General features: G+C 38.9%; 1 protein-coding gene across 2 annotated transcripts in view; it reads left to right on the top strand.

Moving 5' to 3' along the window:
• Window positions 1-23,595, top strand: part of camk1b (calcium/calmodulin-dependent protein kinase Ib) — a 38,722-nt gene that overhangs the window by 10,528 nt on the left and 4,599 nt on the right. For both annotated transcript variants that reach the window (XM_032513606.1, XM_032513605.1), the window contains 7 exons: window positions 14,648-14,779; window positions 19,648-19,722; window positions 20,776-20,914; window positions 21,061-21,187; window positions 21,576-21,651; window positions 21,836-21,948; window positions 23,353-23,431. In XM_032513606.1, coding sequence (XP_032369497.1) covers window positions 14,648-14,779; window positions 19,648-19,722; window positions 20,776-20,914; window positions 21,061-21,187; window positions 21,576-21,651; window positions 21,836-21,948; window positions 23,353-23,431 — 741 coding nt within the window. The remainder of the gene's footprint in view (window positions 1-14,647; window positions 14,780-19,647; window positions 19,723-20,775; window positions 20,915-21,060; window positions 21,188-21,575; window positions 21,652-21,835; window positions 21,949-23,352; window positions 23,432-23,595) is intronic.

Raw genomic sequence — 23,595 nt, 5'->3', positions numbered from 1 at the left:
ATTGTTAGGAACATTGAAAAAACATATGTCACAAATATCTGCAAGCTTTTTCTTACAAAAAATTGTCATACATACACATACAGTACATACCCACCCATTCAGACCTTCTTTTGGAAGTTTGGATTGCCTTGGCTTTCCAGGCGCTGCCCCTTGGCTTTATTTCAAATATTGACCTACCCTGCACTCTCCAGCATATGTTGTTTAGTATGTCATCAGTTAACGTATTTGGAAAATGATCTTATTCTGTATTTAGCTGTAACTGTTATATGACAGCAGAAACTATTTTTAACAGTGCACCAACTCTACTTTTCATTTCCATTTTGAACAAGTCTACCAGCTCACAGGTCTATGACAGATGTGGTCATTAGGAATACATATTATTCTGAATCTTTAATATGGATGTTATATGCTGTGGAATACATTGTTATAGAGATTCTTAGATTCAATACAGCATACAGCCGCTCTGTGTTTTGTTCCCACACTTGAGGTTTCTCTACTGATACAAACTGCACAAATGGGCCATGTTGCCTTTTCTGACATTTGAATGAATGCCGAGAGCAGTGAGGGGAAATTCTTGGCCTTTTTTAAGCCCAGAATACATTGCAAAACACAGAGGGAATGAAGGGTGAGGGTATGGGAGGAGTGGAGGGTAAGGGAGCGTGGTGCAATCATCTAAAATCGTTAGGGCTGATGGATTGGCCCCTGCCTTTTTATGTCACTCATGTCGAACGGTGACCCAGTAGCTCTTAGCCCCTATGATCAGCTTATTGGCCACGATTGATTTGGGGTGAGTGTGAGTGTGAGTGTGAGTGTGAGTGTGAGTGTGAGTGTGAGTGTGAGTGTGTGTGTATTTGCGTGCGTATGAACATGTGGGTGAGGGAAAGACAACACTTGTTTCGGCTATAGTTGTGTGTCTGTTCTTTATGCACTGTTGTGCAGGTCCATGAGTGCATGTGTGTATGGTAAAGTAAGGTTCATAGTTGTTCTGTATGTCTTCCCTTGATGACGTTTGCCTCCAGTGTTCCCATCTCTCTCTCCACCTCGTTGAGGGAACACGTAGCACCCATCCTTACACATCTTCTCTTTTTACAAGGCAGGAAGCCGTCTCGCCCACAGGCTGTTATTTCTGATTTGACAGACTGAAGAGCTCTTATTTAAACCTCTTGGGCATTTTTGTGTTCATCGCAACTTCAGAGTGAGCTTATGTTCCTCATTGCCTTTTTAATCCATATTCAGTGGATAAAAGAACACAAAGATGAAATACCCGTGGCTTTAGTGCTTGACTTTTTTCATTAGTCAAGTGTACACAACGTATATTTGAATAGGTGTTTTCTTGTTGATGCTTAATTGATTACCCAGAATCCACAAAGATTACTGTTGTTTTGTGATTCAGGAACTATAGTCAGGGCTGGGACACAATCTGGTATTCAAAAGAGGAACCTTTTGCTCCACTTGTGCTCTTACACTCGTGCCTCTCGGATACATTACATTGGTTTTAACGCAGATTTACCACTCAGGCTGAGGGCTCTCTGCTTCGTAGTGGAAATGTTCAACTCAACACTCATTGCTGTGTGTGTTTGTGTGTGTGTATGTGTATAAATGCACAAGTGTACTTGTGCTTGCAGAGGCATTCATGAAAGACTATACATTTTGTGAAAAAAGGTTAGGCTTTGACTCTGCCTTAATGTCAAATTCACTTAAATTATGGCTGAATTACCACATGATAAAAATAATGCAAATTCTGTGTGTAATTGTCAAAGGTTTATTCCTCCCTCAGATCTTTCTTTATGTTGAAACTATTTAACAAACAAAGTAGTTCCTTAATACCGAGGTCTATGAAGCTTATGTGCTTGAGAATAATGAGTACTGCACAAACAGCTAGGTGGTAGATGTTGACCATTAATAAACTAGGTGCAAGACAAAACAGTATGCAGTGAGTCACCTTATGTAACTTATTTTACAGAGAAATGTAATATATTTGATGCAGCTCTCATTGTCTTTGGAGTTCATTTACTTTATTGATACATGTGCAATGCAGGATATACAAGTGCAAGTTAGGGTGCCCCTTACAACACAAAAATTAAGTTTTCGACTATAAAAAATGTTCTTGACAAGGAATATGCTGAAGGATAAACAGTATGAACAACGACCATTCAGAACTTACTTGTTGTCACAAGTAAACAGAAACGGCATATTATGGCCAACATGAATGAAAATGCATACATAAAATGCATTGGTATTTACAAACAAATCATCCTCAAAGCTAAATGTACAGTGTGTTGCACAAAGAAAACAGCTTCCTTTATAGAGAGGATAACTCTCCCAGCATGAGGGGTGTCCCACTTCATCTATTTTTCATGTCTGTATCTCTCCATGTTTCTCTTTTTCTGTCCTAACCCTTCCTCTCTCTCCATAATTTAAATTTGCTTCGCTTTTCTTTTGTTAAAAGGTTTGGTTTGTCTAAGCTGTAGGATAAGAATAAAGACGTCTTTCAATAAAGAAGAGGAGGCACACACAGTGCCTCTCTCCTGTACTGGACAATGCACGTGCAGGACAACATGTCAGCGTGTCTTTGCTCTTGTAATGCTGTGTCAGCCACTGATAAGAACGAACAGGAGTTATGAGTCAGGCTTGTGACATACGTGTGTGTGTGTGTGTGTGTCCCCTTGCTCTCGCCCTCTCTTCTCTTCACTTTGTATCTTTTTTTGATTCAGTGCTCAGAGATTATTTTTACTCAAAAAGTGTATTGATACCCTCCTAGTCACTCGCTAATAATACACAATACATTTATATTATAGAGCTTTTCAAGGTCTTTAAAGACTTAATAATAAAACCAGACCATTAAGCACATTAAAAACAAGTGAAGCAATAAAACCAACACATAAAAAACAAGCCTATCAAAAGCAAGTGAAACAATAAAACAATTACTTTTTTCTCGGGGGGGGTGACATGCAGCAAAGGGCTGCAGATCACAATTGAACCGGGCCTCTGCAGTAAGGAATAAGCCTTAGTATATGGTGCGCATGCTCAACCAGGTGAGCAAGGTTGACCCAATGTAGATTTTGATAACTGATTTGAATGTGTCAAAGTCAGTACAGTCCCAGATGTGAATGGGTAGGGAGTTCCAGAGGGAGGGGCTGAAATTGTGAAAAGCTTTGTTAAGCTAAGTTATCAACAATAGTATGATGCATTACAGGAATATATAATCAAGCCAGCTTCTGATTAATTCTGAGACTAAATTACATTTATTCTGACACTCCAGTATTCATAGCAGTTACAGTTTAACCTTTAGTTTGAAAAATGACAACTTTTCCAACCCAATCCTGAAGATCCATCCCTGCTTATGGCACCCTCAGCCCTGCCTTGACCTAATTTGAACAGAAGCCTGTGTTTCAGCACAGCTCAGCATGGCATAGCCTGCAGTTCCTGGAACCACACACACACACACACACACACACACACACACACACACACACACACACACACACACACCACACATAAATGCCCACTGTCTGGCCCACTTATGCATCTCCATCTGCTCACAGCCATATATCCCCCCTTACAATTTTAAGTACACTTGCAAGCTTGTCATGCACATCTTCCCACAGTCTTTCACAATTGTTATAATCTCTGATTTCCCATATTCTCCACATTACAAGCTGCCCACATATCAGCAAACTTTTTTTTTCTCTGGTCCTAGATATCCTTCTGGAAGCAAATTCTTTGCTTTGCAGCTTAATTACGGTCCACTACATGACTTAGATAGGGGTATTGTTTTTTTAATGTGTGTTTCAAACCAATTCCTTTCAGTAAGTGGACTTGAAACAGTGGAAGGCTCGATCTAGTATTCTCTTACATAGAGAATAAAGCACTTAAAGTTGCATTAATTGAGCCATTGAATGGCTAATGTGAGCACGTAATATCTTGCACCAACAACAGAGAAAACATTATCTTTCAATCGGAGTCATGTTTCTTGCCGCCTGCAAAGATGGCAAAGTACTCACTTCCTGTACTTAAGTAGGAATACAGATACTTGTATTAAAAAATACTGTGCTAAGTACAGATTTAACTCATGTACTCAAGTAAAAGTAACACATTTACTTAAAGTATGAAAGTACAAGCAAGTACCCTTGTGAATGAGAACCATCTTTTGAGCAAAGCCATCTAGACCACACAAATGTTACTAGAGTGCAAGCTGAGAAACTTCAGTGAACATGGAAAAAGGCTCTTTATATGCCATTGCCTACATTTTAAATTGATGTGTGCCAACAGGCCTAAAACACACATTTATCACACATATATGATTATTGTGACAGAGACTGGGACTCTAGATTAATAAAATTCTGACTGAGTAGCAAGATATGAATTCAATTTTGATTCTGTGAGAATTCACAAATCCAGTTTCTCTTTTTTAATCTTCCCCTTAATATTTAAAGGAATCAACATGTATGTGTGTACATTCACCAGGAGATGCCTACTATCTCACACATCTCTCTCAGATAAGGCCGAAGATGATTGGGAATGTCTTGCTGCTTGTCTGCCAAATCTCTGTGATATCTGTTTTCTTCATTTTCAATCATGTTGCTTTCCACACTACAATATGCTAAAGTTACCGCCATCAAGCCACAATGATTTGCCACGAATGAATGGCGCCAAATCTGTCATCTTGTAGTGGTGCGTCAACTGCAACGTATATTCCCGTCAAAATAGATTAAATAAAGTATTGGTATTGGTATGGGAAAGTAACGATATTTGTTTTAAAATGTAAGGAGTAATAGTTAAAAGTCGGCAAAAAAATAAATAGTAAGTATTCATTTTGGTCTTCTAAGCAAAATATTTGTGTTAAGCTTGTCCGACATTCTTTAGCAACTACTTTTTGAGTTGGTCTGTCTTTGGTGAGAGGCAGATAGTTTACAGTGGGTTTATCAGAGCTTTTTTGCTAAAAGGGGTGGCCTACTGCTGCTGGAAGCTGTATTGTTGACAGCTTTGAGACTGAACTAGTAAATGCACAGACCATAGAAACAAAAACAACTTTTAAAGTGCACTCAGTATGGTGCAGATCTCAGCTAGGTGTGTCTCCATCTCCCCTCCCAAATGAAAAAGAGATGAATCTCACTCCCATGGATTTATTTATCTCAACATATCACACATAAGTATGGAATTAGCAGATGCTCCGGTTCATAATGAGCCTAAACTTGTTTATGGATGTCAGTTTTTGAGGTACAGCAAAGGCCAAAATGTGGCCTGCGGCAACCGACTCAGGCTTTTTATTTGCCGGAAATGCCTTAGCTACTGAAGTACCTATGGCCCTGACCGGCCCGTTAGGAGTTGTGAGGAGTCAACAGGCAATGACGGTACAAAACAGACAAAAAAATAGGTTCCCAAAAATTATGAATCACCTTGACCGCAAAAGGTACCTTAAGCATACATAACCTAAATGTGCACAAAAAATATTATGCTGACAGACAGACACACACACACATGAACACGCACAAATGCATGATCCCCTCCAGCCTTACACCTGACAGAGGAAATGAGCTAAATGTGTCTAAGAATCTGTAGAAGTGCAGAGTGGATTATAATACTTTGTGTACTAGAGCTTAAGAAATAGTTCCTACTAAGTGACACAACCACAATGTGCATTACACACCAGAAATAAACAAAGGGAAAACATTATGTATAACTATTTACAGTTACAGCATTTTACATAATTACAAATGTTAAGCACTATATAACATTGTAAAATGCATGTTGTTAATGGTTCAGGGTATATGATGTACACACCAGATGTCCAAATGTAAATTGTTAGTCATTCCCACATTAAGATTCACAGATGGACAGAAATGTTTATGAAGTACAGTAGGTTGGAGAGGACAAAAATCAATAGTGAAAATCAAATGTCACTGTCGGCTTTGCCACACTTCTTATTGGAACTTATAAAAGCACAGACAATATTTACATTTTCTATTTCTTAATATGGTCATGATGTTCATTCTTGGTAAGCAATAGTATGGAATGCACTGACGGCTTCAAAAAAGGACACGGTTACTGGCACTGAGTCAAACATAGGCACCATGGCAACACCCATATAAAGGGATTATTAAATTGAGCGTAAGCGAAAAATGATAGTACCAACGATGTATTTGTTATTAGTTCAAAGGAGACTAAACATATCTTTTTTTAAATACAATTGCAGCATTTGGGGTACATGTATTCATCCGGAAACATCTGGAATCAGTTCGGTGTGCATCCAAAGCAATTATCAACAGCATAGGAATCCTTTCCTGTGCACAAACACAGCTGTTGCTGTTTGGCAGTCTCGCTTTGCCAGACCTTTCTTTACAGCGCTGCAAAAAAGGGTCTGGCTAGTTCACCCTGCTTTCCTGGATGGGAGAAAAACACGCTCTGGTTTATTGGCATTTTTTTTAAACCAATCACAATCGTCATGGTCAGCGTTGAGCAACGGACAAAGCCACTGTACCGCTGCAAAATAACCTCGGGAAGGAACTTGTTTTGGTGGAACATGAGTACGTTTTAAAAAGGGTTTTAGTCCTTCAACAATAAACTAAGATTGGACAGATAGCTGGCTGGATTTATCCTGCAGAGATTTGAGGAGCAGTTTACCTTAGTCCTTGTGAATTGAACAGTTTAAAATTCCAACACAAAGAAAGCAGAAGGTACATTCGACCAAAAAGAGTAAAATTCGGTGGAATTTCCGGCAGCAATGTTGCAATCTCGGAAGTGGAGCGGCGTGGACATAGATGACTGTTTGGCTGGAATAGTTGTGTGGCTTGTGTGGCTTGTGTGGCTTGGTCCGAGCTATTTTGTTTGTTTCCCAGTTACAGAGCCAGGGTTGTGTATGAATACCATTTTTTTATATAATACTATTGTCTCTAGAATTTAAATTGCTCAATATATTGCATTGGAGCTCTAAATCTAGATGCTGTTGCAATGCATTGTGTTAATTACCAGATAAGGAGAGCGCATATGGTTTGGTTTTGCAGATCTTTGTGTTTGGAGGGCCCACAGTGCAAAGATGGTCTTTTGTTGTTTTTTTGTTGTTTCAGGGCCAGATTCACAGTTGGGTATCTCTATGCTCTGATTGGACCAGATGGGCCCTCCCTATGTCTCTTTGACCTTTCCACAGTTACCATTTTGTCATCTGCGTATATACATTCTTTACCAACTTCTCAGCAGGACAGATGGCACAATTGGTTGGAGAGTGAGAAATGTGGGATTTATACTGAAAACAGTACATGGCAGAGCCTGTTATAAGGAAGCTCTGTATTCTCAAAACACCACAGCATATGAGGAAATCTTCCTTCTTTATGTTATAGCAACATTGATATTATTTGAGTTTACTTCAACACGGCGCCTGTACTTTGCATGTCCGCATTGGCACAGATGCCTCTGTAACACAGCAGATGGTAACAAAGGACAGAGGACACTTTTTTCTTTTTTTTTTTTAAAGAGGAGAGTCTGAGGCTGTAATGTAATACCAAGAGTGGGCCTTCCTTGGCTCTGCAAAAAGGCATATTGTGTTAGGCTTAGTTGTATAAGTATGTCAGTATTAATAGTTAACAGCCTTGTATAATGGTCTGCTGCTACATGTTTGCATTTCTGCTATGTGTGTGTTTGTAGTATGGGAGTGAGTATAAATGCATGCATGATTGCATGTGAGATTCTAATTCCTTGGTTTTGAATTGCTTTGATGCACTGAGTGAGGCATCATGCACCTACACGATGAAAAGGTTGTTTGTAGTATGAGCAACTTAATCAGAGACAGAAATATGTGATGTAATACAGAGTAAATTAACTATGCTAACATTGAACTATTTGAGCAGTGAAAGTAAAAAGGCTGTTTTTGGACAGCACAATGTCCATCACTAGAATATATTTTGTTTTATCATCCTGTAAATATTTACTCTGTTTGAGGCTCCAGACATTTACATGTTCTTGCTGCCTGTCCATATTTAAACTCCTGTGTAATGTATTTGCACAGTAAATTGCTAAGAACCCGCCCTACTGTTTGGATAGTGGCAGTAAGCGTGTTTTTACAGAGGGTTTAGTGGCTAATAGCTGTGTGTGTATGTGTGTGTGTGTTTGTGTCTCCTCATGTCCTTATCCTGGTCCCATGGTAATAATAATAAAAATGTACTGTTAGGACCAGGAACTGCTCAGCAAACACAGTTGTTTACCTTTTATTCCAGTTGAAACCTTTGCTAGAATTAAGCTCTCTCCAAACTCCACATACTACTCAATACCAATCAAATATTCAACACGATTATGCTCTTCATATTTTATGGGCCTGCTCTGTGTCAGTAGCAAATGGACTTTTTTTTCACTCTTAGCCCCAATTTCCACCGGTTGCAGAATGGCTGCGGATCCGCTCTTCTGTTGTCGGCTCCGTGCTCCGCCGTCCATCGATACCCACCAGGTCCGCATTTGTTGCGGAACGGCTGAATCCATGACTGACAGCTGAAGTAATGAGGACCCATAAGATCGCACAAAACAACAAAACTAACAGTTTGTTTCCATCCAGAGGAGTAGAGGGGAAACAACTCTGTGTTGTGTTTTCAAGTTGTAGTGCAGGGAAATATGACCCGCTGTGAGCATGTTCTATTTTATTTTGAAAATTAACCGGATGTTTTATTTCCGGAGGGCTGCGGACTGCCGGAGCTGGAACGGAGTCGGAACGCAGCCGTTCCGCAGTCAGTGAAAACACCCACGTTGACTTTAATGGAAACCTAATGACTACGCCGCCGTTCCTTGGTTCAATTCCGACCTGCGGCCCTTTGCTGCATGTAATTTCCCCCTCTCTCTCCCCTTTCATTTCTTCATTTGTCCTGTCAATTAAAGACTTAAAATGCCCAAAAAATAATCTTTAAAAATAAATAAGTAAATAAAATATTGGGGGGTTTTAAAAAGCAGATATACATTAAAGAGTCCATTGAGGTCCCTTGAAATTGTAAAACCATTGTTTGGCGCCGGTTGCAGTCAGTATATGGATGTAGATTTCACTATTCGTTGAAGAAGACAGACATGCAAAGCCAATATAACACTAACTCATCCAGCATTCCTATCTTTCAAGTCAGGCAAGTAAGAGAATGTTTTCACAATGGTAAGCACTTCTATATAGGCAGAGTTTTTGAGAACAATGGGGTCAGTTTTGATGGATTAGTTAAATGAAAATGCTTTAAGGTTTCAGTTTCCCAAAATGACCGTTTTCTGAAATTAAGGACATTTATTTACACTACTCATTTGGCACATATATGCCATCTGTATTTCATGGTTTGCTTCAAACCAACATAAAACATGGACATGCAGGAATACCAAACCAAACCAACACTAAGATTAGTGGAAATTTGCCTAATAACATTTTTTTGCACCCGTTGCAGTCATGCATGCAGTATACAAATGTAGATTTCACTTTTTGCTGAAGAAGTCAGGAATGCAAATCAAATACCAACCCAAACCCACCCATCATTGTTGTCTATCCAGTCGGGCAAGTAAAGCTGCCTACACATGATAGGCGGAAACAGTTTATTTCCTATGGGGAAAGCAGTGACGCCCAAGTATGTGCTGCGCTACCCTTGGTGTTACACACCGCTCGGATTTTTCCGCTTTACACCGCATTCAAAGTTTTAAAATTATTTTAACTTTGATCTAGTTGCCGCCAGCGGTGTCAAGTAACAAAGTACAAATACTTTGTTACCTTACTTAAGTAAACATTTTTGGTATGTTTACTGGAGTAATTATATAGCAGAAGACTTTTTACTTCTACATTTTCACGCAATTATCTGTACTTTCTACTCCCTACATTGTAAAAATAGACTTGTTACTCCTATTTCTGTTGGGCTTGTTTCTTATTCCGGCTTGTCATCATTCAAAAAAACACAAAAAGAAAACAACCTATCCAGACAAATCCCGCCATCCAGATAAGGTGAATTTGATTGTGGTTGGATAAAAAATATAAACATATACCATTCCAACACCATATTGGTTTGTACGCCACCCATCGCACCTGCATGTGACACATTTCACGTCACACTCCAGCTAGGAAATAGCAGACGTATGTAGTCAATAGCTTAATACAATTACCGTATTGATATTATGCCCAGAATAAACATAATCATGGGAAAAAAGGCCTTGTATGAAATGTGCTACATAGTCCACATCCACAGTATGCAGAATTCACCTGTTTAAAATTATGTTGTGTTAGAGATTGTTCCCTAACACAATAAAAATGTTACCCTGCAGTTCACTGACATCCAGAAAGAAGGATGTATTTTCTGGAACTACATAAAAAAAATGTGCAGCACCATTCGGTGCAAGGAAGTGTGGGGTAAAAAGACTTCTGTTTCTGATAAACAGGCTTTGTCTATAGTTCAGCTGAACTAGGGTTGTTGTTTCACTTAATTTGGGGAACAATTTAAAGGATACGTCACTGGCAGGGGTTTGCTTGCAAACTAACAGGCAATAGGACTATCCATAGTTAAAAACCCATTAGTGTTCTCAGATTTTTCAGTGTTTGTGTGACCCACAGTTTGACACTCCCAGGGCCCCTCACTGGGAGTATGGAGAATGTCCACTATATTCTCCAGATGCTACAGAGGAACTTGCAGCACTGACAACCTCCTCCACACAGCTGGATTTCTGCCAAAGCTAATGGTCTCTCTGTGACAATACTTTATTATGAGATATGATCACAAGGCCTCACTCCCAGGATGACTCTTACTTTTATCAGGAAATGGGTTCAGTGTTCTGTTTGTAAGGTTAACTTGTACAGTGCCTGTTCAAAACATGCCTTTAGAACGGGTTGATTGCTTGGCCTCTTCTATTGCTGCTTGCTTTCTCCAGAACTCCAAAATAACTTACAGAAGGACCCCAAAGCACTTAATATTCAGTCATTCTATACTGACTTACTGTGTACTTCTACTTCATACTTTAACCTTGCAGATTCAGAATAGAAAAAATATATTAATTAAAATGTTGAGTAGGCCCATCTCACAGATATTTGCCACATGAACTCATGGGGGTGCCATATGCGCCACCCAATCCGGCTTGATATGAGAGCTAATCAGCAACAATCTGCACTAATCAACCACCAGAACCAGACCGAGTACCGAGACGGACTCCCACTGGATGCACAAAGACGGCCTTGAAATGTGAGTGTGTAGCTTGAGAGAGAGAGAACATGTTTATATTGTGTAGCGTATTGTTAAATGATGGCGGCGCCATACTTGGCGCGTCATTATTATAATTTATGAATTTAACACTTCTACAGAGGTCCAAACAGGCTTAGTGGCTTGACGGTTAACGTAAGTATGGATATGATGCGCGGTAATGTTAGTGTTATAAGTTAACAGCAGACTTAAACCACCAAACCCAGGGTGAGTCTGAGTGAGACAGAGGAAGACTGCTCTGTCTGGGTTTGCGGTATATTTGCGGGTTTTTGCCAGCCACATTTTTTACCGGTCCGGTTCGGTAACCTTCGGTGAGTTTGCTCCAGTAGTGGTGAAGGAGTTAGCTAGTTAACGCTAGTGATGTTATGTATTTTCTCAGTTTTGCTCCAGTTGCATGATACGAACGTCAGCTACATGCACACTCAATCACTTGCTCAGAATAATTCTCAGGACAGGTACCAGCTCTATTCACACATGACATTACACCAACTTTGTACTAGGGTGCTGGCAGGGTAAAGTCCATTTAATGTTCGGTCCAACTGATTCTGACATCTGACAGTTCTCACAACCGTGTAATGTCTAGATAATTTAGAGTTGTAGTGCATGTGTGAGAGGGCCATAGGTCATGCACTTTCTTTTTTGGTCACAGTGGCATGGAACCATGCAGTCCTTCCGTCTTAAAGCTGAAAAAGTATCTACAAACCCATTGACTGGATGATTTTGGTTCCTCTCTGCCCACACGTACACTTATATGTGGCCAAAGAGATACTGTAAAACAGCTGACATTTCTAATTACCATACTGTAGACATTATGTTGCATAATCCTCCATGGACTTCATACATGTAATAAATCTGAGACCACTTCCACTGCAGACCTTATTTACCATTAAATCAACTGAATTGACATTTGTAAAGTCACTTTTTTTTTGTTTTTTTGTTTTGTAAAAGAGTGTATACTATCACATGGGGACAGTAACTACATTTACATACTGTGGATTGTTTTCTGCATTCGTTTTTGAATGGAAAATCGATTTTGAATCAAATTGTGAGCCTAAAAATTGATATTGAATCGAATCGTGACATTTTATGAATTGTGCACCCCTATATGTCACACTAAAATACAATATGGAACTTTCAGTGACAGGGAGTGATGTAGGCCCTTATGATGTTTTACCTTAAACATCAGCAGAGGTTGTAAGAAATGTCTGCCTTTTCTGTTAAATGGGGTCATGGAAAAATACAAAAAAAGTTCTGTTGATTTAACTTGTTTGTCATTATTTATATTCGTTGGCAGGGAGACACAAGGAGAGAATAAGACAAACAATGTAGACCTTCAATGCCTGTAAAAATGTTCACCCCTCTTTTTTTTCTTTTATACCTGAAATTATGGTCAGTATAATTTGGCTTTTTTGACAATAATTTCCCCAAAAAAGGTGAAAACGGATTTTTCCAAACTAATGTCAATCAAAAAATATATAAGTTAAAGAAGATAATTGCATAAATACTCACCCCCTTTAAAAGTGACTGACCTAATTCAACGGCAGTGTCAACAGTGTCATAATTACTGAAATGGTGATCATATTTATCCGATGTGTGTCAAGTGATTATAGTATAAAAACACCTTTTGTCTGGGAGGTCTAGCCTCGGGTTCATCAGTATTCCTACTACAATTGCAACATGAAGAAAAAAGAACACTCCAAGCAACTTAAGAGAAAACATAATTGAAAAGTACAAGTCAGAAGATGGCTACAAAAAAATGTCCAACTTCCTGGACATCCCACGGAGTTCAGTTAAATCCTTTATTCAGAAATGGATGGAATATGCACTTGTTTAAATCTGCCTAGAGCTGGCTGTCATCACAAACTGAGTGACAAAGAAGACTCTTGAGGGAGGCCACCAAGACACCTACAACCGATCTGAAGGAGGTAAAAGCTTCAGTGGCTCAGATGGGAGAGACTGGACTTACAACAACTGTTGACCCGGTTTTGGCCATCAGATTAGACGCTATGTTTGGTGAACACCAAACACCACACATCACCACAAACACACAAATTCCACCGTGAAGCATGGTAGTGGCTGCATCATGCTTTGGCGGATGCTTCATAGCAGCATGCCCTGGAAGGCTTATAAAGGTAGAGGGGAACATGAATGCAGAAAGATATTGCCAAATCCTGGAAGATAATCTGACTCAGTCTGCAAGAGAACTACAACTACAAAAGCTACTCAGAAATGAAATGGTTCAAAGACAACTAGGTGAATGTTCTGGAGTAGCCAAGTCAAAGCCCAGATTTCAATCCAATCGAGAATTTGTGGCTGGACTTCAAATGAGCTGTTCATGCCCGATCCCCGGGCAATCTGACAGAACCTGAGCAGTTTTGCAAGGAAGGATGGGGAAAAATAGCAGTGTCCAGATGTGCCAGCCTAATTGAAACATATCCACACCGATTCAGTGCTGTAATTGCAGCCAAAGGTGCTACTAAATACTGACCTGAATTGGGTGAATTTTTATGCAATCATATTCTTTACCTTATATATTTTTTATTAATTGACATTAATATTATGACATTAAAGAGTTTTTTTTTTTTTTGCAAATTCTTGTCAAAAAAGCCAAAATATATTGACCATGATTTCATGTATAAAAGAAGCAAAAGGTGAAACATCCAAGGGGGTTAAATACTTTTATAGGCATTGTAGTAGCTGTGCATACTTCAGCATGTCACAACTTAGCATAAGACTGTACACATATGACAGCATACAGTACTAGTTTGTTAAACTACACATTACAAGTGCTTGGTAATTGATAATGTCTATACTAGTCCTATGCTGAAATTGAAGAATACAAGGAGTTAGCTCTCTGTGATGTTAATGGTTATTATGTGTTTGAACCTAGCTATGGTGAACTGTATGATCCACATACACATACTTGCAAGTACTGTTCTAAGATGACACCTTTTCAGTAGTATTATTAAGTTTAAAAGAAATGAAGTATGCTAAAAGGAAAAAAGAGGCCTGTTACCATATGGTATATTTCACAAAATGATAATGTGGTCCAATTGATTGATGGTCATCACATGAGTGAAGCTTTAAATTAGAAAACCGTTTTGGGCCAGTATCAAAACTACACCAAGATAAACTTCAGCAATTGATTTTTATTAGTGTTTCCAAATCTATCCACCAAGTTGTCCCCTCTCCAAAACTTGACTCAGCAACAACCCAAAGACTTCAGGAAGAGGCTGAAGTTAAAAAAACAACCCAATCTGACATCAGCAAGCTAGAATTTCTACCAGCACTAAGATGCAAGTAGACAAGTTAGCACAAGTGTTTGGCCGATTCAACATCCAAGCAGGAATTTCCTTTTTTTCCCTCCAAAATGTCACAGATGCTTGTGAAGAGCTTCGCGTAAACACCGAAAGATAAAAGGACTGAAGTCTCACAGACTGACCTGTGTGTTTTTGTTTCAGGGGAGCTTTCTCTGAGGTGGTCCTGGCTGAGGAGAAGGGTACCCAGAAATTGGTGGCTATCAAGTGTATCCCCAAGAAGGCTTTAGAGGGCAAGGAAAACAGCATTGATAATGAGATAGCAGTCCTGCACAAGTAAGTGGACTTCTATTATTAGCAATAATAGACCCTACATTGGTTTATGAATCAATAATGTGTTGTATAAAATAAACATGCATTTTTAAGCCAGTCTGTATTGCACCACACACTTTTCAATGTTTAACCACGTGCAGCATTAGCCTGCATCTAATATACTAGCCACAAGGTTCAAGATGGTACATTTGGCATCATTGTATATCTCCATTACTACATCATGTAAGTTGCATTACATTTCTTGATATCATATATAATACTGTAGTAATATGATGCATGTAATGATATGCATTTTAATAAATGCACATTTTAAAGCACTCAAAGACACCTTACATGCACAGTAAAAAACAAAAACTAGATAAACAATTTAAATCAGTGCTTATGTGGTTATAGGCATTGGAGACAGAATCAGACCGAATATGCCAGTTTAAAAAGGTGTGTTTTAAGACTGATTTGAATATGCATCATATTGAACTTTATCTAATTTCACTTGATTACTGTTATAATACATAATAGTAATTCTTTTCACGTCACTCAAGGTAACCTTATAGCTGTAAAACAGTAATAAACTGTAAGACTTGGATCCATATATTCTGTACAGAAAAGGACCAGTTCAATCAATAACTGACTAACTGACTAACTAACTAACTAACTAACTAACTAGCCATCCAGGTTGAAAATTTAACAGCAGTTTGTATTTCCGGAAACAATGTCCTGGTTAATCCAGACCTTCAAAAGCTAGCACACGTGCTTCCTCCTAACCCAGCTCATGCACATGTTCCCTTTCTACCTGTGCATGAGATATATGGTTGTGTTATAGAAAGGCAAAGGCAAGTGACAATAACACAATTGCGGTTGAAACTTACTTCTCTTTAGATGTGGGGAACCACAGGCCAGGTGAAACGGGCTGATCTACATTGGGTCCCATGCTATTTTTAGAGCTTTTGTTGCCTGGGTTACGGGAGACACAACTCTAGCCAATGTACAGCTATGATCCCTCCTGAGGTGAGGTGGAATAAGAGAGGTGAGGGTTAGTTAGCTGTTAAAACTTTGACAAATGAAGTAAACTTGGCCTGAAAAGTAAGCCTACTTTGTCTAAAGTTTGTGTAGACTCATACAAAGGTTTCATTACTCATTGTAACACGTAATCCCCAACTCCCCCTCGGTACACAGAGAATGTGGACGAGTTTTGACTGAGTAGAATTTCCTTAAAGCTGCAGTAATTCCTATTTTTATATTAACAGTGGATCAAATGACTTCATGAAAGGTGAAAGGTGTAGTGATGAATCCACAGAGATTCATCACCCAATGCTGCAGTCCCCCTCGACTCGGCAGTCTTTTAGATGATTGTTTTGGTTTAACGGTTTGCAACGTTAGTGTTTAGATTCAGTCTCACCAATACCATTAGTCTTATTTCCAGCAGCATTTAGGAGTTAAGAACCAGATAGTTTCGAATGCTTTGAATAGGTGTAATTGTAAGCTAAAATAGTGTAATATGTTAACACTTCCTTTGGTTTGCCACATCATAAAGTAATCAGATTCAAAATATAGTTCCTGTCTTTGGATTATTCAGTCCAATCCAGTTAAAGGTGTAAACACAGCCAGTTGTTTGACTACAACAGCCAAACGTACAATCAGTAAGTAAAGTATTACTACACTATATTGATCATGTACCTGTGTAATTGTTGAAAATCAAATCCCACTTTTTTGTCAGCAATGTACTTATCCCATTTAATGAAAATTCCCTCCCCTCAACACTGAAGTAGACCTGCTCTCTTGTCTTTGACTACAGGAGACAGTTGGCACACAATAATGTTATTCTGTAATAAAAATGCTGAGGCTGAAATGGTGACAGAACATTATACAGCCCACACTATCTTTGCTTCTCCTTCCTGTTATGAGCCAAACCTTTCATCTCGACTTTCTTTTATGACTCCTGTTATGTCTCACGCTGTAATTTATCGGTGTTTATTTCATGTTTCCAACCGGTGTAAAGCACTTGTGACAGTGTTTTGATTTGTATATTAAAATAATTAAATTTATTATCAATTTAGTGTCTAATGGCCCAGTTTGGGTTGTGGCAGTTGTGTAGCCAGATGATCCTCATTGGATACATTCAGTCAACTTATCTCTGTTCTGATAACTGTTAAATGGCAGCACAGCCCAATGGTGGTTTGATGTATAATGTCGACATGTAATATCATCACTTGGTTAGCTAGCTGTTCATCCTCTTCTCATTTTATACAGACCAAATATTTACTCAAACACAGACATGCAGTGACTAATCATGGTTTAGTCATCTGTAGCCGCACCAAGCAGAGGAGTTGGTGTAAAGTTGCTGTGGAGGCTCTGTTAAACCTCTGAAAAGGCTTATTACCATGGCTGTTTCAAATGTCCGGGTAAAATCATCCCTGCAGAGATTGACCAGCCCTCGATAGACATTTCAGCTCCCTGACAGTCACCATGACCAAGGTTTTATTTTTTTGACCAAGGAATCTATGGAGCTAGATTTGTTTCTTTATTACTTGCGAGAGAATACATGATCTAAGAGAAAAAAAAATATTTGAGAGAAAAAAAATATTTTTGAGAAAAAGTTATCACACTGATAGCAAAAAAGCATTTTATGAGAGCATTTTAATGCTGGGGTAAAATGGGGTAAAATAATGATTTTATAATACAAAGTAGCTACTGTTTAAAAGCTAGGCTATATACATTCCTTTGTCATGTTCATCAGCGATGATTATAATTTAAGAACGGTTAGAGACATCTGTGTTTTATTATCATTTCATTACCTGGATGCAATTCTTGGCTCCAATGAGGGTTAGAGATGCATTATTCAGCAGAAATTATTGTTGCTCCCCAAGCGGGTGCAATTTTTGGCACGGTTGCAAAATGTGGGCACAACATCAGCCAAGCGAGCTCTGGTAATGGCCGGGGGAACGCTAGCTCCAGGGGGGTTGTGCCTTTGTTACCGGGTGTGGGGCTCTCCGTGTCCCACTAGAGATCAGATCAGATCAGGTTGAGGTCGCCAGCGAAGCGTTGTAGCAATGTTTCCACGCTGGCCAATCCCCACTGATGGCGGTCCGTCTGCAGCTGCAGGACCTGGATCTGACTCCCAGAGTTTCAGTTTGAGTGTTAAAAAGTGTTTAGCAAATTAAAAGGTATTTATTTAGAAGTGGGCTGGCTGCTAGTTAGCTAACGCTAGCTTCCGTGCTCAACTAAGGCATCTATGGCGGTGACAATGGTGTAATGATTCAGATGGACTCCAAAGACAAGACCATAGACAGTTAAAGAACATTATTTTCACATTAAGAGAAATATCCTGAGACGAGAGCAAACAATTTAATCGAGATCAAAAACGTTTTGAGAGAAACACGTTTTTGAAAGAAATATTTTTCACACTGATAGCAAAAAATATATATTTGAGAGTTTAAAAAAGTATCTCGAGAGAGATTTTTTTTTCTCAAATTTTTTTTAAAATTTAAAATTTATATTCAAATCTTTTTTTAGTCTCAAATATTATTATTTTTTGCTATTGGTATGAAAACGTTTTTCTCAAACATTTTTTTTTCTCAGATCATTTCAGACCAAAATTACAAGAATTGAGAATAAAAATAGTGATTCAAATCTTCTCTAAATGTTTTTTTAGAGCAATTTACCAAACAAACGTTGAACAAGCAGAACATAAATTAGAATAGGACCCCAAAACTCAGTAGTAGTATTTGAATATTAATATTTTTTGAACCAATTTTGTTAATCTGGGTTTTTATTTACTGAAGCATAATAGACATTTTTGTTTATCAAATTAACAGCAATAACATACTGCATGCATACATCTCTGCCAAATAAGGTAATACAGACTCTTAGCGTTCACTGTACGTGGATCGATCATGTTTACTGCCGTGCTTAGTCCCCCCCCCCCTCCCAAAAGGCCCATTCTAAGTCAAGAAAACCCCTGCATGATCAGTGTACCTTAAATTCGTCACAAACCCTAATGCACAGAAATTCAAGTTAGATGCACCTTTACTGCTTTTATTTGATCTTCTATAATTGTGTGTGAAAGTGCAGACTTGAGCTCACACTGTTTACATGAGTCTGCTCACTCAGCAGGTTTAATCCATCATTCATCCTTCACTGAGTCCATCTCTCCTTCCACACTGAGCTAAGCAGAATGAAGGTGTTCATGTATTTACAATCTGGATAAGAGTCATTGGCATAATCCAACGTGAGCTCATGTTGACTCATACACAGTTACTTCTGGTACAGCTCAGACACATGTTGGCTTTGTGTTGTCTTTGTCCTCCTAACCTTCAAGTCAACTCAATGATTCTCAAGTCCTCAGTCATAGTCCAGATACTGAGGTAAATTAATTGAATGGGTTACACAAAAGCAAATATTAAAACAATTTTTTTTTTTAAAATGAATTTGCAAATGCTTTATGAGAAAGAAATTAAAAGAAGTTGAACAGGATTATAACAAATACATTTTAACAAATACAAATACATGTACACACTTAGTGGCCACTTTATTAGGTACACCTGTATAACCAAATGCAATCTAATTCAACTGTTCTACCAATTCTACTTTTACTGTATGATTCCTATAATGCTCAGTTTTTGCAACCTTTGTAATGGTAGAATTTCTGCCAGAGCTCATACATGAAATTGCATTAGAATGTACAAGTGTGGCTATTGAAGTGTAAAACAGATATGATACACACTGTTACCATACCAATCTCGATCTGGTGAGTCATCATTTTATTCCTGTCACCGCACCCACGGGTCTAAAGGGGCAGCAGAACACAGAGTTGACAACAGAATGACATGATATTAAAAGAACGTCTTGCCTTATTTCTCTTCTCTCCTTCACAGGATCAAACACGCCAACATTGTATCTCTGGAAGAGATATTTGAAAGTAAATCACACCTCTACCTTATCATGCAACTGTGAGTATTCACATGTGTGTGGGTTTGTGTGATGTGGGTTTCAAACTCTCCCCCACGCACATTGCATGTCACATGTTATTAATCGCACCCTGTAACACACACACGCATCACTGTACTATGTCTACTAATGAACACCAGTGGGGAGTTCGCCCTCACACCTGCAGCCTGTCAGCCTCCCACCCACCTCAACTACTGAAATGTCAGTGAAAGAGAGGGAGTGAGAGAGAGAGAGAGAGAGAACAATGGCGAGAACAAGAGAAAGGACAGATTAAAATCTTAAGTGCTGTTAACTTTGAGGCTCCAGAAAAAAATAATTATTTATGCATTAATCACAGTCAATGGCAAATCATAGACATAAAAGACATAGGCAGAGAGGTTGGGTGTACCAAGAGATAAGGAAATTATTTTCTTGAGTACGTCCCCGTTCCTCCCGTCCTTTGTCAAAACAATATGTTGCAAGGAGAAACACTTGAATGCACACTCCCACAGTTTGTATCTTCTGTTAAAAGGTTGCTTCTCCTGGAGCCTCAGACGAACATCTTCACATTATCTGTAGACAGAGTGAAGTCTCCATCTAGTGGCTTCTAAGTCTAACGTCAAGCAGACATCATCACACTGTCTGTGGTTTCATTCACACCACAGTGATCTTTTTTCACTCCCACAATAAAGCATATAACTGTATTACATTTCATACAGATTATTATAGCAGTTATTTACAACTTTGAACAAATGAACAAGTATCCTTGTTCAGATTAGTCCTTCTTTTATATTTCCCTCATGCACTTTCTCTCTTACACTCTGACAGTTGGTCTTGTTCACAAATATTTTCAAAATAATATGTTTACACCATGTTATTTTACACTATCAGACTTTATCTCAATATTCCGCCGTTGCAACAATCAAGAAGGGAAATCTTTCGCTCTCTTGGCCAATCAGTGGGCTCCTTCCATTATTTCCAGTCCAGTTGGATTTGTGTGGTTGTTGTCTCCATACTGTGGAGTCTCCATACTGTTTTCTTTGCTTTTATGATTGGATCCCTCGTACTGTTTCTAGTGTATCTGGCGGGGAACTCTTCGATCGTATCATAGAGAAGGGCTTCTACACGGAGAAAGATGCCAGTAAGCTCATTCAGCAGATTCTGGATGCCGTCAAATACCTCCACGACATGGGCATTGTGCACCGTGACCTCAAGGTCAGTACTTGGGCTAAAGATATTAACGGAAAGTTAGCATAGGCGTGTCATTGTGTGTGTTCAGGAAAAAGTTTGCATGATATGTGTGACGGTACTCTGTCATCATCTTTCATTTCTGGTTTTGGTCTTGTCCCTCCTCGTCGCAGCCAGAGAATCTGCTGTACTACAGCATGGATGAAGACTCCAAGATCATGATCAGTGACTTTGGTCTGTCTAAGATCGAGGGCTCTGGCAGTGTGATGTCGACAGCGTGTGGAACACCTGGATATGTTGGTAAAGAAGTCAGAGATTCGGCTTAGAATGAATCCATGTTACATGGCAGGGAACACTGTATCATGCAATATTAGCACAATGCCAATATCCGACTGGTACTGTAATATAAAATCTTTCATTAAACACCATCTACAGCTAATCGGAAGCTCATATAAATATTCAAAGTGAAGAAAAGATATCCAGTTTAATTTTTGTAAATATTTTTTTAGCCCAGTAAAAGAAATCCAGTTTAATTTTTCTAAATCATTTTTGCAATCACGGTCACACTCTAATTTTACTCACATGCTCAACTTTAAAAATGAATCACTCTTTTAATGTACTAATACTGCTGAACATGTGTCACACATCATTGCTAATGCTCTTGTATAACATTGTTTTGTTCTTTCAGCCCCTGAAGTGTTGGCTCAGAAACCCTACAGTAAAGCAGTGGATTGCTGGTCTATTGGTGTCATAGCCTATATTCTGTAAGTACACTTTTTAAGACATGAACCGAGCCTAACACATGATAGATTCAGGTATTATAGTCATTGATGCAGTTTAAATTATCTCCTTGCTGACTGCTTTTATAACTGCAGGGATTGTCAGTTTAACCTCTTGGGATGCTTCAAGTAGAAAAACAGGACATCTGTGCTCTCTTGTGTGTCTCAGGTTATGTGGTTACCCTCCGTTCTACCATGAGAATGATGCCAAACTGTTCGAACAGATCTTGAAGGCAGAATACGAATTTGATTCTCCTTACTGGGATGATATCTCTGATTCAGGTACAGTAATTATCAGGCTATTTTTCTCTTAAAAAAGCAGATTTTTCAGAGAGACACATATTCACGTCTATATATATATGTACATCTCCAAGTGTGCATTAAGTTCTGTAGATTTTTTGAAGTGCATAATCAATTAAAAGTCAACAGGCGGACAATTATTAAACCACCCAGAACTTATTTTTGTCAACAGCTTCCCCTGACCTCCTGGGTATTCCTAGTGCCCAAACCTACTGAATTTGCATCTTCCAGTCATAAAAAAACCCTGCAAATGACATTGAATATTAAATTCCAGAAATGTTAGAAAGGAATAGGAAAAGAATTTTAGTGCAACAAAATTACAATAATATTAGCTGAAACTAGATCTTTGTTCAAGGATGAGATTGAGCTGAAATATTTTCTAGTACAAATATTGCCTTGATAAATACTGAAATAAGATGAAATTCTTCACAGTAACAACAAATAATCTAAAACATGTTTAAACCACGTTCTTTCCTGCACCTTCTCCTTGAAATGTGCAGTAAGTGAAAGGAAATATGGCAGAATCAATGTTATCTAGGTCGCGGATTAGCTTTTGCTGTTTCTCAGCGATCTCTTGATAACTCCTGGCCAGGCGGCCCATTCACATGCTGCCTCCTCGCCACCCCCATCACTTGCTCGCACGGGCAACTGGTGTCGCCTGTTGCTGATTGGCTGGAAATGTGTCATGGTGCTCGTGCTCTTCTTTCTGTTGGTTTTTCCATTTACACAGCCAAGGCTTTGTAGAAACAACAGATTTATTTTCAGCACAAAAAAGACTGTTTGCTAAATTTGACAAAAAGTGTATTGGAGTACCCTCGCTTTCTCAGCGCCGAACAGCCGTTTGGCACATTTATGTGATAGTAAGTTTTCCTCTCTACAACACACAGACCTTCTCATCCCGCAGGAAAAACAAGTAGGCCGCCTGGACTTGTTAGTACCCACCTTACCTTACCTTACCTTACCTCACCTTACACACAGTACAAGACAGAGATCACCTCTTATCCAGGAGTGTGTTTCTAGAGCCAGTCTAGCTTTTTGTCATACAGAGAGAGTGATGTCTTAAGTTTTCTTAGTTAGATAGTTAATATGTTATCCAATCCCTACCTTTCACTTAACAGGTAGTGAGCCCACAAGCAAAAGCAATGAGCCTATGTTTATTTTTGTATCCCCCAGTCCTGGCTCTTGGACTTGATACTTGTTACCTGCTCTGGACATTTAGAACAAAGTATACAATTGATGCAGCGGTATGTGCGGATACTATAGCGGATATGGGAATTACTTCAGGATTTGTTTTCTCTTGTTGACAGCACTTACATTATTACATAGATGCAACTGGTGCAACGTTTTTAACACTGACTTTTTAAAATCTTTATTTTGTCATTATAGCTAAAGACTTTATAGTCCACCTGATGGAGAAAGACCCCAACACACGCTACACCTGTGATCAGGCTCTGCAGCACCCCTGGTACTGGTCCTTCCTTTGTCGTCTGATTAAAACCTTGATACTCTCAACTTTAGTGCTTTACCAGATTTAACTAATCCCGGTTGTGGCTGTACTTGTCACTTTTATCCATGGCATACACTCTTACACAGACACACTCTAATGTTTCCTTACCCCTCTGTTTGTCA

Source organism: Etheostoma spectabile, chromosome 4 (assembly GCF_008692095.1).
Source record: "Etheostoma spectabile isolate EspeVRDwgs_2016 chromosome 4, UIUC_Espe_1.0, whole genome shotgun sequence".
NCBI classification, from domain to species: Eukaryota; Metazoa; Chordata; class Actinopteri; order Perciformes; family Percidae; genus Etheostoma; species Etheostoma spectabile.
Note: the sequence above shows the minus strand (reverse complement) of the source record. Positions and strands in the feature narration are given on the sequence as shown.